The sequence below is a fragment of the Cyprinus carpio genome, chromosome A23 (genome assembly GCF_018340385.1).
Source record: "Cyprinus carpio isolate SPL01 chromosome A23, ASM1834038v1, whole genome shotgun sequence".
Classification (NCBI taxonomy): Eukaryota; Metazoa; Chordata; class Actinopteri; order Cypriniformes; family Cyprinidae; genus Cyprinus; species Cyprinus carpio.
The window spans coordinates 20,342,530-20,360,370 of NC_056594.1; the positions used below are offsets into that span (position 1 = coordinate 20,342,530).

At 40.9% G+C, this 17,841-nt stretch overlaps 1 protein-coding gene across 1 annotated transcript in view; it reads left to right on the forward strand.

The window, feature by feature from the left end:
• nfxl1 (nuclear transcription factor, X-box binding-like 1) overlaps positions 1-16,503 on the forward strand; it is a 30,879-nt gene extending 14,376 nt beyond the window's left edge. Inside the window, 15 exon segments of the mRNA XM_042713826.1 lie at positions 4,160-4,274; positions 4,991-5,115; positions 5,438-5,560; positions 5,668-5,758; positions 7,075-7,195; positions 7,268-7,427; positions 8,254-8,345; positions 8,638-8,659; positions 11,177-11,314; positions 11,431-11,597; positions 12,969-13,038; positions 13,244-13,348; positions 15,327-15,413; positions 15,713-15,766; positions 15,981-16,503. Of these exon segments, the coding sequence (XP_042569760.1) occupies positions 4,160-4,274; positions 4,991-5,115; positions 5,438-5,560; positions 5,668-5,758; positions 7,075-7,195; positions 7,268-7,427; positions 8,254-8,345; positions 8,638-8,659; positions 11,177-11,314; positions 11,431-11,597; positions 12,969-13,038; positions 13,244-13,348; positions 15,327-15,413; positions 15,713-15,766; positions 15,981-16,187 (1,677 nt within the window). The 3' untranslated portion in view covers positions 16,188-16,503.
• Positions 16,504-17,841: the final 1,338 nt, after the last annotated feature.

A 17,841-nucleotide genomic window follows, 5' to 3' on the forward strand; every position in this document is an offset into this window, starting at 1 on the left:
ATCGATCTTAGAAGTAAAGTAGTTCATAAAGTCATTACTGCTGTGATGTTGGGAAATGTCAAAACTTGCTGATGCTTTATTTTTCGTTAATTTAGTCACTGTATTGAATAAATACCTGGGGTTATGTTTGTTTTCTTCTAAAAGAGATGAAAAGTAATCAGATCTAGCAGTTTTGAATGCTTTTCTGTAAGATAGGTTACTTTCCCTCCAAGCGATACGAAATACCTCTAGTTTTGTTTTCCTCCAGCTGCGCTCCATTTCCCGGGCTGCTCTCTTTAGGGTGCGAGTGTGCACAGCTAGAGCTGTGTTTCCGGCGCTGCACCGTGGCGACGAGTGCCTACAGCACGTCTGAAATGTTTGTTTGTTTTATGGTCTATATGTAAGTGTTTTTTCATCACATAAACCTCGAACTATACGCTTTGAAAGTTTGGTTGCTAAGTCAGAAGCGAGTCAACAAAGTCAAGATGCGTTTTGTTACGCAGTTTTTGTCTATCGTCATGGCGATTCACCTGTTGCTGTTAACAGTCCTTTCACTGAGTCGGGGAAGCTATGCATCGGCCGCCGCCACAACATATGGGATTTTACATTATACCCGGGATCAACTCTGGCAACTAAGGGATCTGCATAGCGGAAACTTTCCAGTCGATCTGCCAGATGAGTGTATACGGACATCCACAGCACCGAGGAAAAGAGGCCGGCGAGGAGGCGTACGTCGTAGAGTCACCGCTACCTACGGTCATCCTGGCTAACACCCGCTCCTTGGTGAAGCAATTCACGGAGCTACGGAACACTGTGAGGTATCTCTCAGAGTATCGGGAAAGTTGTCTGTTGTGCTTCACGGAAACATGGCTTAAAGACACGACTGATAACTCAACACTCAGGATCATAGGGTTTAGCGACCCGATTAGACGGGACCGTGATGCACAGGTAACCGGCAAAAGAATGGGAGGGGGTGTGTGTGTTTATATAAATGAGCGATGGTGTAAAAACTACACAGTAAGAGACTCCCATTGCTCGGAGGATATTGAGCTATTGTCGCTGTCGGTAAGACCTTACTATCTACCTAGGGAATTCGGTCAGGTGTTTGTCACTGTGGTATATATTCATCCCCGCGCTAATACTAAGGTCGCGGCAAATAGGATATACGACACAATGGCTAAACTAGAAAACATGGCACCTGATGCACCGAAGTTTGTGCTCGGAGACTTTAATGGATGCTCAATCAAAAGCGTATTGCCCAATTACTATCAATACGTCGAGTGCCCGACAAGGAGGGATAAAACACTCGATCTATGTTTTGGGAATATTAAAGACGCTTATAAGGGCTATGCAAAACCACCCCTTGGAGACTCGGATCACAACGCAATCCAGCTTGTCCCGCAGCAGTATAAACAAAAGCTCAAGACCAGCAAACCCAAGATAAAGATAGTTAAACAGTGGACTGATGAGTCTGTTGAACGCCTTCGAGGCTGTTTTGATTGTACTGTGTGGGACATTTTCGTGAATACTAGTAAGAACTTGGAAGAGTTGACTTCAGTGGTGACTGACTATATTCGGTTCTGTGTGGACTGTATAATCCCAGAAAAAACTTTTAGGGTATTTCCAAATGACAAACCCTGGGTAAATAAAGAATTAAAAGGTGCACTGCACAGGAAAAGGAGAGCTTTTGAGCAGGGAGACAGGCTTAAAATGAAAGCAATTCAGAAGGAGATTAGACAGATAACAAATGACTGTAAACAGAAATATAAATGGCAGATTGAGGTGAAAATGAGGGGGAATAACCTGAAACATGCATGGCAAGGGATGTATACAATGATAGGGAAGGAGGAGAAGAAAAGGCACATAGTTACAAATGGAGATGATCAAGCATTTGCAAATGAACTGAACGGTTTTTATGCACGGTTCGAAACATCAGATTTTCTCCTGGAGCGTGATGCCATTAGACAGCAGCTACAGTATGGTACTCCTCCAACTATTACAGCAGAGGATGTGCGTAGAGTTTTTAATAAAATTGATTCTAAAAAAGCACCAGGCCCAGATCAAATAAGTGGTAGGGTTTTGCAAATGTGTAGTGAACAACTTAGCCTCATTTTCTGCCAGCTTTTTCAAAAGTCATTAGATACACAATACATTCCTAAAGTCTGGAAGTCCTCGCTCATAGTACCAGTACCTAAGGTAGCAAGACCAGCTGATTTAAATGATTATCGTCCAGTCGCCCTAACATCAATCGTGGTGAAGAGCCTAGAGAGAATTGTTCTGAGACATATTCTAAATGATGTGCAATGTAATATCGACCCTTTATAGTTTGCCTATAGAAACAAGCGGAGTACAGATGATGCCCTTCTGTATATGCTCCATAATATCTATTGCCATCTGGATAAGTCCAAACGATATGTCCGGGTTCTCTTTATAGATTTTTCCTCCGCCTTCAACACCATCAGGCCCCACATTATGATGGAGAGGCTGGGACAGTTAGGGGTAAATCCTAACATAATAAGGTGGGTTGAGTCCTTTCTGACGGAGAGAGCACAGTGTGTTAGGGTAAATGAGGCTGTGTCCTCCCTGATTATGACCAACACAGGATCCCCTCAGGGCAGTGTCATCTCACCAGTATTGTTCACTCTTTACACTAATGAGTGTAGAAGTAATACACCTGAGCATCTTACAATAAAATTTGCAGATGATACAGCAATAGTGGGGTTAATACTGGATAGTGATGAGACCAACTACAGGGCCTGGGTGGATCAATTTGCAGACTGGTGTAGGTCCAGCTATCTTCATTTAAATATAAAGAAAACAAAGGAAATAATAATAGATTACAGAATTGGGAGCCAGCCCCATCAGTGTTTGGTTATAAATGAAGAGGATGTTGCGATTGTAGCCGAGTACAAGTACTTAGGCACAATAATAGATAATAAGTTGCAATGGAACAGTAATACTGACACCGTCTATAAAAAGGGGCTGCAGAGGCTGCATTTTATGCGGAGACTAAGACAATTTAGAGTGGATAGTGATATGATGTTACTTTTTTATCACTCATTTGTGGAGAGCACTCTACTTTTTTGTTGTGTTGCCTGGTATTTCTCTTTGTCAGTGACCAATAAAAACATACTGAGCAAGATAGTTAACCTGGCTAGCAAGGTTGCGGGGAAAAAACTAGACAGTATGGCTATTACCTGTGAAAGAAGGGTGTTGAAGAAAGGTCAAGCAATTAATAGAGATATGTCACACCCCCTACACCAGGCATATGAGGTGTTGCCATCAGGGAGGAGGTTTAGGCTACCCTCTTTCAAAACTAATCGAGCCAGTAAGTCATTCATTCCAACTAGCATTACATTTATGAATAAGAACTTACCTGCAGGACAGCACTTTAAATAGCATCATGCACTTTCTTTCCAGCTTGACTGTTACAGTATGCACAACTGCACTTTATTATCCTAGTTATGTGTAGTGGGGTTTGAGTCTTCTGTCCTGATGGTGGGTATGTCTTGGGGGGGTGTTTGGGTAAAAGGGTTTAAGGATTGTATATTTTTTTTTTAATTCTGTCTTGTCAACTGTCTTGTTGTCTTATGTATAAATGTATCAGACGTACTGTATGGTGTAGAACTAATTTCCGAAAGGATAAATAAATTGTACATTTTTTTTATAGTACTGTTTTATAAATTTTTCTTTATAATTCCTTAAGCGTAAAGGAGCAACTGTATTTAAAATGCTAGAAAAGAGAGAGTCCATAGTTTCTGTTACATCATCAAGTTGTTCTTAGGTTTTGGATATGCTAAGGAATCGGGATACATCAGGAAGATTACTTACAAAGCAGTCTTTTGTGGTAGAAGTGATGGTTCTACCATACTTGTAACAAGAAGTAGAATTTACAGTTTTAGCTATATGAAGTTTGCACAAAACTAAATAATGATCTGAGATGATATCTCTTGGCTGTGTAATTTCAACACCATCAACATCAATTCCATGTGACCATATTAAATCTAGAGTATGGTTCCGACAATGGTTTCGATATATCGCCCTTTGCGATATATCGGTCGACCACTAGTATGTAACAGCTGTATGATATGTGCGTGTGTGTGTGTGTGTGTAACAGCTGTATGGTGTGTGTGTGTGTGTGTGTGACAGCTATATGATGTGTTTTTGTGTGTTTGTGCAGGTGTGTGGTCATCCGCTGTCCTGTGGGAATCACACATGTGAGCGTGTGTGTCACACAGGTGTGTGTGGAGAATGTCCTCGTGCAGGAAACCGATCCTGTTCCTGTGGCAAGACAAGTAAGTTCTCTCTCTCACACACACACACACACACACACACACACACACACACACACACACACACTGGTATTCCACCCCCACATAAAACTACACTCAAATCACTTCATTCTGTTTGATTCATAAGCTTGTTTCCTCATGGGAACCAAAAAATTTCCCCACAAGGTCAGAATTTACTGCTCGTTCTATACCTGTATTACTATATATACACCAGTTCACATTCTTACATGCACACACACACGATTAGCAGCCTGTTATTTAGTTTCTTTGCTTAAAATGGAACTGAATGTGTTGAAGCATTAATGGCAGAAAAATAATATTTGTAAATGGCAATGATGTATTTCAATCAATAGACAGTCCTGGTTTTGAGATGAAATTACGATATTTTGTCACCTAACCCTCACACAAACCTTTCTGTATTTTACCTTTCCATTAAAACATCAAGTACCGATTTAATGCACAAGTTTTAGTTAATAGAATCAAGCTGTCATATAAAAACATATTTATCACATTTAAAATGAAAGTTTTGTAAAAAGACATCTCTGTGTTTGTGCATGAATTGATTGGAGGAAAATCAGAGTTAGTTCCCATATCAGTGAGTAGGATTGGTGCCTCGTACAAACTGTCCCGCTCTTGAACATGTGGATGCAGATATTATTTAATGTTTATCAAGCAGTTCTGCAGGGCTCCGGTGTTCATTCAGTGCTGTGTTTGTTCAGAGAGCGTGTTGCCGTGTACGGTTGATGTGCCCACCTGTGGAGACACCTGCGGGAAGAAACTGGACTGTGGTTTACACACCTGCTCAATGCGCTGCCACAGAGGAGCCTGTGAGACCTGCCGACAGGTACACACACACGAGCCGTAAAACACTCGCTAGCAACTTACACAGGCAATGTTCCTCTAACTGTCCTGCCATTGCATTATGATTAGGGGTGTAACGATACACAGATGCTATGATTTGGTTTGATACATAATACTAATCTCACAATATGATGCTCTCAGTCGAAACGAGAGCTAATGTGTTCCAGGATTGATCCTGATTATGTTAGAAGGCTCTGATAATGCTTGCATTTACAAAGAAGAAAATTAAACGTTTCCCGAAATCATAGGCCATTGTGAACGTAGATACTGATTAGAGGGGAATTAACCCGTGTGTGCGCACGCAGGAGGTAGAAAAGACGTGCCGATGTGGCCGCTACAGCAAACTCATGCCCTGTCATAAGGAATATCTCTGTGAGTCTAAATGCAACAAGACACGGGCCTGCAGCCGACACCAGTGCAAGAGAAAGGTTTGTGACACACACACACACACTCAATCTTTTTGACACACATGAGTGCATCTCATTCACACCTCACATCGTGTTTGTGTCACTGATAGCTGTGTGTGTGTTTGCAGTGTTGTCCAGGGAACTGCCCTCCGTGTGACATGGGCTGCGGTCGAATGTTGGGCTGCAGGAACCACAAATGCCCGTCTGTGTGCCACCAAGGTGAACACTGACACACACTCATCCATGAACACACAGGTCACATTTCCAGTGGTTCAGCCGCGACCGGCAGCTCATGACCACATCTGCATGCTTTGTGTTTTGAGGATCCACCACATTATGGCTGATTGGATATTTGCAAGCCGTCAGACAGTGTTTTTCAGATGATCAGACGGTCTCTTCCTGTCTTAAGTGGGCACTTCTGGGCCAGAGTTAGTAGGGCTGGGTATTGAGACAAATTTCACGTATTTCAGTATTGATTCACAAGCTTGTGATTTCAATTCAATTTTATTTGATTTTGGTTTATTTGGATATATAGACAGTCAAAACATCCAGGAGGATGAGGAGATCCCCCTCACAATGTAAAGCCCTTTGAGTGCTTAGAAAAGCACTATATAAATGTAGTGAATTATTATTCTGTTCTGTTTCTTCTGATGTTCATTCATGCTGATTTGCTGCTGTAACTAATAGTACAGAGGACGAGATGAGCCATCTGTCAGCACACATTAAAGAGCAGCAAAACCATATTTGTTTGAATTTTATAATAAAATGGACAGAATTTATAAGCCGAGACTGTTACATATCGAAATTAGCAAAGCACTAAGCTTATAGTGATTTATCAGATGGGTGGCCCGCTTAAAATAATGTTTCCTGGAGTTTTGTTCACTGAAGACCGCACAGAGCGATTCTTGGGATTTAAGAATAGATATCGGTTCATCAAAATGAGAATTGATTCAAATCGAGAAATCTGTATTTTCAGCTCAGCTGTAGGAGTTATTCTACATAATCTCACAATCTCTTGGCTCTTTATTTTTCCAAAGGCGTCTCTCTCTCACACACACATAACGGCTGAGCCGCGGCCGGCGGGAGCGTTTCCTGTCCGCAGGGCACACAGGAGTGTGGGAGCGACGGAAACCTTGAGCGAACATTTGACTTGCCTTTGTGTTTGTGTCACGGTAATGTTGGGCCAGAAGCGGTTCCTGTGTGCTGTTATCAGCGCAGTCAGAGTCCAGTGCGTCTGCGTGAATGAGCTGACCTTTTCTCCGAGCAGAAGTGTGTGTGTGGGAAAGGTAATGGAGGATAGAGGTCATCTCACACTGATGAATTGCTCGCCAATGCCTCGCTCTCCTTCACTTGCTGTGTGCTGAATGCAAATGTGTGTCTGGAACAACAATGTTATCTGGCAAACGCCTGCTATCTCGGCGCATGGCTCTGATATCCAAATGTCAGGCGGAGAGTGTGTGCGGACGGCTGGAATCGAGGCCCCGTCAGAAGATCAGCTGCTGCTTCTTGGTAAAGCTGGTGTGTGTGTGTTTCAGGCAGCTGTTATCCGTGTCCTGAGATGGTCGAGGTGCGGTGTGATTGCAGCTTGACTATGATCTCTGTGCCCTGCGGGAGAGAGAAAAGCACCAAACCGCCGCGCTGTAAGGAGCTCTGCAGGTACGCTCGCGTCTTCTGTCCACTTCTGTCATGCTGAATGAGGTCATAGGAAGACGTTTGCTTCTCTCTGAAGAAGCTGCCGTCATGTCATCACTCATCTCAGGAGCAGCACCGGTGTCACTTCGGCCCGTGTCCGCCCTGTAAGCAGCCCTGCCAGCGCCCGCTAGCCGGCTGTGTCCACCTCTGTCCGGCCCCGTGTCACGACCAAGTGCTGGTTAAAGCCACTGACCGGGTACGATGCTCACCTCACATCATTCCTCTTTCCTACTCAGCAAAAAGCCTGCAATGTTGAGCATTCAGCATGAATACTAAAAGAGTCACAAACAGCATTTAAATTTTACAGTGATGTAGAAGTAGGCTTTGATCTTTTTCTGCAGAGGCGGTCTTTTGTCGCTCAAAGACAAAATAAGTCGTTTTGGCAGCTTGGTTTGAATAACAGCTGTTTTTAGACTAATGGGGGACGTTTTGAGTTCTGAAATGTGTCCTAACCAGACGCAATGCAATAAGCAGTTTGTCTGTCCACACCAGATGACTCGACAAAATCGATCAGAAATCACAGCCAATCAGAAGAGCCTGTGGAAGGAGCCTCTCTCCAAGCTCACTGGACTCTCAACAAAATGGATTTACAGAATCTAATTCATAAATATTAAACTATTTAAACATGATTACACAGTGAATACGCAGTGAGTGTGTGAAGCAATCTTGTATCACAGAATACACCTGCTGGTTCACTGTTTTAATGTTGAAGTTCCCTTTTTATTTATTTTCAAGATCTGAGTGACATAATCCATTGTCATGTTGACTATAAAGGTCACGAAAAGATATTCAAACTTACATGAGACACTTTTAACATTAAATAAAGCACATGATCAGTACCTGAGATTATCATTGTCATAGTTTGCATGTTGTTTTTCCAGCCAAGATAGTTTGATTGTTTAATTTGTTTTCTTTGTATTTTCAACTGAAATTCTAATTGCGTTTTAGTTTTTATTGTGGAATCTCGTAGCCGTCTGTTGGATATCACTGCTGAAACTGTAGTTTTGTGACCCGTCCTGCAGGCTCTGCTGGCCGGTCCATGGGAACAACCCTCAACTCCTGCGTTTGTGAGAATGGCTCTACCGTGTCCATCCTGCATGGTGCCCATCCCAACGTAAGCACACACGCACTCTCTCTCACACACACACACACACACACACACAGGCGCTGCAGGTGTGGCTGCTGTGTATTTGTAGGAGTGCTGGGGAAGCGTGTTTTTGGCAGTGTGTGTTGTTGGTGTTGTAGGGATTTCTGCACATATGGCTAACACACTTTGCACAGTTATAGCCAAAAGTGTGTCTGTGTGAGAGGAGTGTCTTTAAAGTGATTCCAACTGCAATAGATGATGTGATTGTGTGTCCTGCTGCTATGAATGACAACACTGTGTGTTTCGTTTTTCTCTACAGAGCCTGTCTGGGAGAACATGAGGTGAACACACACGCACACACACACACACACACCCCAGTGTGTCTGGTTCATTTCGCACTGCAGCTGATAAGCTGGATCCTGTCGTTCTTCAGATTAAACCGAAGGTCAAACAATAATTCAGGCTGGAGGTGTTGACTTGTTTATTAGCACTCACTCAGACTCACATGATATCACAATAGTCAAGTCACCTTTATTTGTATAGCGCTTTATACAAAACTGATTGTGTCAAAGCAGCTTTACGGAGTCAAACAGGAAAATAGTTCGTCAGTAATGCAAGAAAACAATAACGCAGTCATTTTCCAGATAAGGTCAGTTCATTTATTATTCAGTGGGGTCATCATCCAGTTCAGTTCTCTTCCAAAAGTGTTTGTGCAATCAGTCAAGTGTCCTCAATTAAGCAAGCCAAAGGCGACAGCGGCAAGGAACCAAAATGGTGACATCGGTGACAGAAATGGAGAAAAACCCTTGGGAGAAAACCAGGCTCAGTCAGGGGGGCCAGTTCTCCTCTGACCAGACGTAACCAGCATGGCGTGGTTTAATTCCAGCCTGCAACACAGGTGCAGAGGACTTGTCTGGTTCCTGTGGTCTTGTGCCGACGGCTGTCTGAGACAAGGTCTTTACAGGGGATCTGGGGCTCATCTAGTTGTCCTGGTCTCCGCTGACATTCAGGGCTGTAGAGATCCTTTTTAGGTGCTGATCCACCATCTGATCTGGATACAGACTGGATCTGGTGGCTAAGGTGACCTCGGAATAAGATAGAAACAGACTAATATTAGCGTAGATGCCGTACATCTTACGATGTAATGATTACATTGTGTGTGATTGGAAGTGTTCCTGGTTCCAGTAGACCTAATTAATGCAGCCTAACAATCACAAATGTGTAAGTGTATTATGTGTAAGCCAGGTTAAAGAGATGGGTCTTTAATCTAGATTTAAACTGCAAGAGTGTGTCTGCCTCCCGAACAATGTTAGGTAGGTTATTCCAGAGTTTAGGCGCTAAATAGGAGAAGGATCTGCCGCCCGCAGTTGATTTTGATATTCTAGGTATTATCAAATTGCCAGAGTTTTGAGAACGCAGATGAGGTGGAGGACTATAATGTAACAAGAGCTCGTTCAAATACTGAGGTGCTAAACCATTCAGGGCTTTATAAGTAATAAGCAAGATTTTAAAATCTATACGATGTTTGATAGGGAGCCAGTGCAGTGTTGACAGGACCGGGCTAATATGATCATACTTCCTGGTTATAGTAAGAACTCTAGCTGCTGCATTTTGGACTAACTGGAGTTTGTTTATTAAGCGTGCAGAACAACCACCCAATAGAGCATTACAATAATCTAACCTTGAGGTCATAAACACATGCATTAACATTTCTGCATTTGACATTTAGAGCATAGGTTGTAATTTAGATATATTTTTAAGATGGAAAAATGCAGTTTTACAAATGCTAGACACAAGGGTTTCAAATTAAAGATTGCTATTAAAATAGCACACCTAGGTTCCACCTGATGACGAAGAATTGACAGAGCATTAGACAGTGTTCTAGGTTATTACATGTGGAGGTTTTTGGTCCAATAAATACATTTTTTCAGAATTTAGCAGTAGGAGATTACTAGTCATCCAGTTTTTTTTTTTTTAAATCAACTATGCATTCCGTTAGTAGGGCTGCACGATAAATCGCAAGATCTCATCAGCAAAGCTGGTTCTGTGATTAGTAGTAAATCTCCATCACGTGCTTTCAGATGGAGCAGCATTTAATACTCAGTGCTGGCTTTACTGTTAAGATGCGTATGATAATGGCATGCGATTTATCGTGCAGCCCTATCCGTTAGTTTTGCAAATTTGTATGTTTCATCGGGCCGCAAAGAAATATAGAGCTGAGTATAATCAGCATAACAGTGAATGCTAATACCATGTTTCTTGATGATATCTCCCAAGAGTAACATGTAAAGCGTGACAAGCAACTGTCCTAGTACTGAGCCTTGTGGCACTCCATACTGTACTTGTGATTGATATGATATCTCGTCATTCACTGCTACGAATTGGTGATGTAAGAGTGAGTATGACGATCGATTGAGATGCAGACTTCCTGTGACTTCAAGAGTTGAAAAAGAAATCAGATATGTGTCAGCAAATTGGATCTGTTCATCAGGTCTTAAAGTGCCAGCAGCCTAATAATCTGCCACTGTCTGTGTCATTAATGTTCATCAAACAACACAGGATGGAGAGAAAATCACTCACTGATCTGGACTCAATCACTTTAGCAGCTTTAATAACAATCACTGTATGTCATTCATGCTTTCTTATTTAGCTTGATTACTTTGCATTGTTGATGTCCTTTTGCATGACATTTGTTTCTGTTCTTCAATAGGCTTTAGAAACATTTAGTTAGTCTAGTATTAGTTCTATATATTAGTTATATAACGTATATGATTATAGTAAAATAAAATGAATCTGAATCATGTCAGTCTCATCTAGAGCAGTGTGTGTGTGTGTGTGTGTGTGTGTGTGTGTTGAAGGTGAGTCCAGTTCCATGTCACACTCGTGGGCCGTTTTCCTGCGGCCGGTCATGTGGACGGAATTTAGCATGTGGTAACCATACATGCATTTTGGAGTGCCATCATGTGACCGCTGTACCAAACTCAGACAAAACTAAGGTAGGTCACATGACCCTTTGACCCGCTGTCCACAAGCTTGGTCCTCACAATGAATGGCTTTCTCTTCATTTTCTGTGTCTGTGTGTGTGACTCTCGCTCTCTGTTTGTGTGTGTAGGCTGGTCAGGAGTGTGAGCAGTGTGAGGAGGGCTGTTCAAAGCCCCGTCCTGCCGGCTGTACCCACCCGTGTGCGCTGGCCTGTCACCTTGGTAACTGCCCTCCCTGTCGGCTGATGGTCCGTCAGCGCTGCCACTGTAAGATCTCCAGCCTGTACATCGAGTGTGTGTGAGTGACACGCTGGACTCTTCTGCAGCTTTCATTTGTTGTCCGTATTTGAAAAGCCGTTCTTAATAATATCGCTCATTTAAAGGGTTACTCCACCCCGAAATGAAAATTTTGTCATTAATCACTTACCCCCATGTTGTTCCAAACACGTAAAAGCTTTGTTCGTCTTATGAACACAATTTAAGATATTTTGTCAGAATACTCCATCTGCCATCAGTGATTCAACCGTAACGTTATGAAGCAGGGAGAATACTTTTTGTAAACAAAGAAAACAAAAATAATGACTATAAGTGGTTATAAGACAAAAATAAGTGGCGTACGCTCTTCTGTATCAGCTGCTACGCTGATTTGGAGAGACACAGAGGAGAGGAATTGTTGAATAAAGTCGTTATTTTTGTTTTCTTCGTGGACAAAAAGTATTCTCCGCACTTCATAACGTTACGGTTGAATCACTGATGGCAGATGGAGTATTCTGACAAAATATCTTTAATTTTGTTCCGAAGACGAACAAAGCTTTTACGTGTTTGGAACAACATGGGGGTAAGTGATTAATGACAAAATATTCATTTTGGGATTGAGTTTCTCTTTAAAGGGATAGTTCACCAAAAAATGAAAATAACCCCATGATTTACTCACCCTCAAGCCATCCTAGATGTATATGACTTTCTTCTTTCAGACTACTACAATTGGAGTCATATTAAATAATGTCCAGGCTAATCCATGCTTTATAATGTGAGTGGACGGTAGCCCCAAATTTGAAGTCCAAAAAATGTCACCCATCCATTATAAAAGAAGTCCACACGGCTCCGGGGGTTAATAAAAAAAAAAATAAGAACAATTTGTAAGAAATCTGTTTACAGCAAAGGAAAACCAGTGTCCTCTTGGCTTATATCGAAATCATCTGATTTGTTTTATGTACTACTAATTCGTGACCGAAGTTTTGTTTTGCTCTCTCCTCTGTGCTTCCACGTTCGTCACCGCGTTTGCCAACATCCTCCGTCGTCTTTTGAACATGAATACGACAGTCAGCGGAAGTTAGAAATTAAGGTTTAGAAAGTTTAAAATATGGATAATTTCTTACACAAATGCATCACTTCGCTTCAGGAGGCCTTTATTCACCCCCCAGAGCCGTGTGAGGCACTTTTTATGATCGATGGGTGCAATTTTTTGGACTTCAAATTTTGGGCTGCCATTATAAAGCCTGGATTAGCCTGGACATTATTTAATATAACTCTGATTGTATTCGTCTGAAAGAAGAATGTCATATACACCTAGGATAGCTTGAGGGTGAGTAAATCATGGAGTATTTTTCATTTTTGGTTGAACTATCCCTTAAATATGTTCATTAATCAATGTGTGTGTGTTTTGTAGGAAGTTCACATCTGCAGATGAACAGGGCAAACAGCTGCTGAGCTCCTGTCAGAATCAGTGTCCAAAACAGGTGCTGCAACACTCGATCATGTGTGTTTGTGTGTTGTTCTTTGAGACGAGTGCTTGTGTGTCCAAACATTCAGACTAGGAATGATTTGTAGTGTTAGTTCTGTGCAAAGCTGACAGTGTTTTAATGTTGGGATGCCGCTGCGATCAGAACGGATGCAGTAGCTGTTAAAGGCATATGTTAATTGGTGTTTCATGGATCTGTGCAGCTGGGATGTGGGCACCGCTGTAAGCTGCTGTGTCACCCGGGTGAGTGCGATCAGAGCTGCAGTCAGCGAGTGAAGGTCAAGTGTCCCTGCAAGAGGATCAAAAAGGTACAAACACCGAACAAACTAGGGATGCGTCTGTCCTTCAGGTCAAGTCATTTATTTGTGTAAAAAGCATCTGTTTTCCATCAGTCGTCAGAAGATGAACACAATATCTTTGTCGCAGTATCCTTTCAGCATTTAAGGGGATTTCCCATGACTGCATCAGTGCTGTTCAGTGCGTTGAATCAATGCTAGGGTTGACAGCCCTTTCGTATAATACGGAATCGTCCCACATTTAAGGCATCAAAGAAACGTTCCTTATGAAAGCCGCACGGAACGTAGTTGTCCCGTATTCGTAGGCATAAGTTGTATGACCACCAGACCACACTAGGGATAAGAGATGCAATCGATTAAAGCTATAGATGGTCAGTTAAGCTATTTAATTTTGGGTTGCGTGTGACTCATGCACAAAACACGTGCAAGCGGCTGTGAGCGACGGTGACCGTATATAAATGCATCGTTCATTCATAATGTACAAAATAAGCTTTTAAAAGTACTTTAAAATAGAAACAACACAAAGTTCTTCAACATGGAAAGCAATAGAAATGTAACTAAGTAATTTCCCCAGATAATTGTTTCATATCGTGCGCTTTGCAGTACAAAGGATAGATAGGCTTCATTCCTACAACTTGTTAAGTTCTGGCAACTGTCCATGTTTCATTAATTGTGTTCCTTAAATAACTCATGATTTTACTGAAATGAGGGAACAAATTAATAAATCGAACGAATTCTTAATTCATGAAATCTTTCATTTTGTTTACCATAGTAAGAAATGCGAAAACTGTAATTAAAAGTTAAAGTCAATAAAATAAACCTGTGAAATTAGAGTGTTAGACGGTGAGGATTTAGGAAAAGAAACAATGCAAAATAAATATTATTGAATTTGTGGAAATTTTTGACCAACCGGCAAATCGGAACAAAGCCGCATAAACATGGGCTCGAATGGCATCCAAAATCATGGTCACGATGTGATATTTTCCAGCTAACCTATTATTCCTCTAATAAACAAAGCTTTTATACTACACTTGTCATAATCAGAGTTTATAATTTGTAAATAAATAACTGCTGGATTAAAAACAGCAATTAAAAGGCGCTGTGACCGACACTGACCATACTTTTCCCGGAGCATTCTGTGATGTCACTAAACGGTGATGTTACTATAAGAGCATCGTTCACAAGTTTCTGCATGGACCTTACTAGCCTAGGCACAGGTTTTCAAGCCCTGGGACAAAATGGGATGATTCAATTTTTTATGTAAGAAATAGGCCTAAAATAAAAAAAAAATTTTTTCATATGCGAAATATATCTGACTTAAATTATTAAGATAACGGATTTAAAACAGGAGTGTGGCAGCACTCCATAAACAAGTTCACTAAAAGGAAAGGATGACAATGCGCATTCTGTTTGTTTGCTTTATCTTACAAGAACGCAAATCTTCTGTTTTTATTGTGAGTGTGCACAAATGAAAGTAAACACTTTTGCCGATTAGATCTTACTCCAAAAAGTTATTTTTATTTATTTATTTATTTTTTATGTCTCAGCTGTTCAGTCGCATCGGTGCCTCACACGCACGATCCAAACTTCCATCGTGGTCTGTTCATTATCAAAATAAAATGCAGTCAATCAAACATATAAAAGGTTACACTGGTCAGTTAACCTTACAACAATATATTGTAAATAATATAACTAAGGCAAGGTATTATTTTATCAAAAAAAAAAAAGATCTGGATCAGTATCAGCCGATCATGATGAAAAGAATTCAGTAGTCTGTATCGGCTATAAAAATCCTGATTGGAGCATCACTGGAACAGACACGTCACAACACACGGTAGATGAAACGGGAATCATGTGATTGAGTTAGAGTTTGAGTTTCATCTTCACGCTCCTCAAGTACTGATGCTTTACAGCAGAGATTTCATGTTTGTGCTCAGATAATGAAGTTGTCACATGGCTTTAACTGTGTAAACGGTGCTTGTGTGTTTAGGAATTCCCCTGTTCTCGTGTGAGGTCAGAGAATGACTTGGTCGTGTGTGATGAGACGTGTCGAGAGTTACAGAAGAAACATGCAGAGGTAACATACACACTTACATGCACGCACACTTGTGCACATACCTCACCAACACAAACACAGGAAGTGTTGTCATGGAGAAGGGCCATAAAATCCACTGCTGGGTCATTGATTCTTTTGGCTCAGACAGAGAGAGTGTGAAACTTTAAAACAGCAAACACACACACTTTTCCAAACAAGCTGAGAGTTAATGGACAGATTCCATTTCACACACACACACACACACACACACAGAGAGACATCAGCTCAGTGGGAAACTTGGAGAAACAGTTACTGGACAATTAGTTGTGTGTGTGTTACAGGCTTGTGCAGCAGAGGAAAGAGCCGCGCTGGAGGGAGAAATGAGAAAACAGCAGGTGAGTGGAGAAACGCATGAGATCTGAGAAATGACTGTGATCTGAAGAGCTGCTCACTGTTTCAGAGGCTCTTTAATCAGTTGATGTTTAGCTTTACATCTCCTCAACTCAGCAGGTTAGTGTGAGGATGGTTTTGGGTGGGTTAGTGGATATCAGAGTGGTTATGAGAGATTCTCGCTGATGTAGCCTCTGAGAAAGAGTGTGTGTGTTTCAGGCTGAACTAGAGGCATTTGAGAAACGACAGAAAGGACGGAGGAAGAAGAACAGGAAAGTCACAGAGATGGAGACAGAGGAGGGGGTGTGGCACAGATATAAGCTCCACCTCCTGTTGGCCATCTGTGGCATCCTGTTGGCTGTGGCGGCGTTCTGTCTGCTGCAGCTGACCAATCAGGAGACGGACAGGCAGAACACCGGACAGTGAACGTACCTCAGCAGCTTCTTGAATGTGAACAGTATTTTCTTTTTGTAAACTAAAACTTTCTTTTCACCCTTTAATTGACTTGCGTAGATAATTAGAATGCTAGCTAAATGCATGTCTGCATATGATTATTTAGACTTCACACAGTGAAGCTGTGATTTTCTGATTGACTGTGCCTCACTTTTATTAAAACTGTGAAGTTAATTTAAAGTGTCATGATTTTATTTCTATTATTAAGAGAACATGATTCCATGAGTGACATTAAGGTGATGTAACCTTATCAACTTTAAAAATAAAGACTTTGTGTTAGTGATGTATGACTGATGTGCTCAGAGTGGTTGATTTAAAAAAAGAGACCCAATGGGCTCTTAAAAAGTCTTCAAGAATCTGCTGGTTGCACTTTCCAGTGCCAACACAAAAATGGAAGTGGGAAACTGGAGCAAAATGTAGTTCCATAACAAACATCCATATGACTCTTAGATAAGAACCCGATCAGTCTGATTTATTCAGATCTGAATTCATGAATTGGACATCGTTAATCCTGAATATCAAGATTTTCTTCAAGATGTTTTTAAACAATATGCATATATATAAATTAGCATCTGACCACTCAGCATCTGATCCGAGTCATTGATTATTGAGTATCTGCCGATACTGACTCCTGATTCGATTCCTGTACCGGAATGTGTGTTCGGTGCACAGTTCAAGAACACTGAAGTTATTAAAATCAATCCAGTCTATGCAGAGTTGTGCAAAGAGTAAAAGACATATATGTATGATGTTTGTGTATATAAATATATATATATATATATATATATATATATGTGTGTGTGTGTGTGTAGGTTACAAGATACACTCTATATATGTACACACTGTATATTGGCAAATGTAAACATGCTACAATGGTAGACATTGTAATCAGACTTTGTGGTCACAATTATGAATATAAGCAGAATAATGGCAACAAAATGGAGATCAGATTAGAGAGCATGAAGCTTGCGCTGTCAGAACGTCAAATCCGAATCAAGACACAATGCATTATTATAACAATGACATCACAGAAAGTCTGACAGCAGATAAATGAGTGGGTGATCGTTACATCAAGTGCACTGAACAGGGAATCTCAAAGGTGTGTGTGATGCGCTAGAACAGACCTCAGTGTTACTTGTTTCTTAACACACGCACATTTGAGTGTCTTCCTGATTGGCTTGGGACAGCCCTAATATATATATTATATATATATATATAGATAGATATCATATTGATATTAACATATGTATGGGGATTTATTATGTTATAAACTTCATCTGCCCAGAAAGTGGCTTATGTGAAAATTATACACCACATTGTAGGTAACATATATGGCAATATCACTCTTAATATAGAGCAATATATCATATATTACATGTCCATATGGGCAGAGGCGAACCAAGATGAAGTGGGGGCCCGAGGCAAAATTAATATACGAGGCCCTTCTAAAAGATAATTTTGTTTATATATCTTTGTTACCTAGATATATATTTATACAACATACAAAACATAGTTAAAGCACATATAATAGAACATTAATTGTTTATATATATATATATATATATATATATATATATATATATATATATATATATATATGAAGTTATTATTCTAATTCTTCAACAAA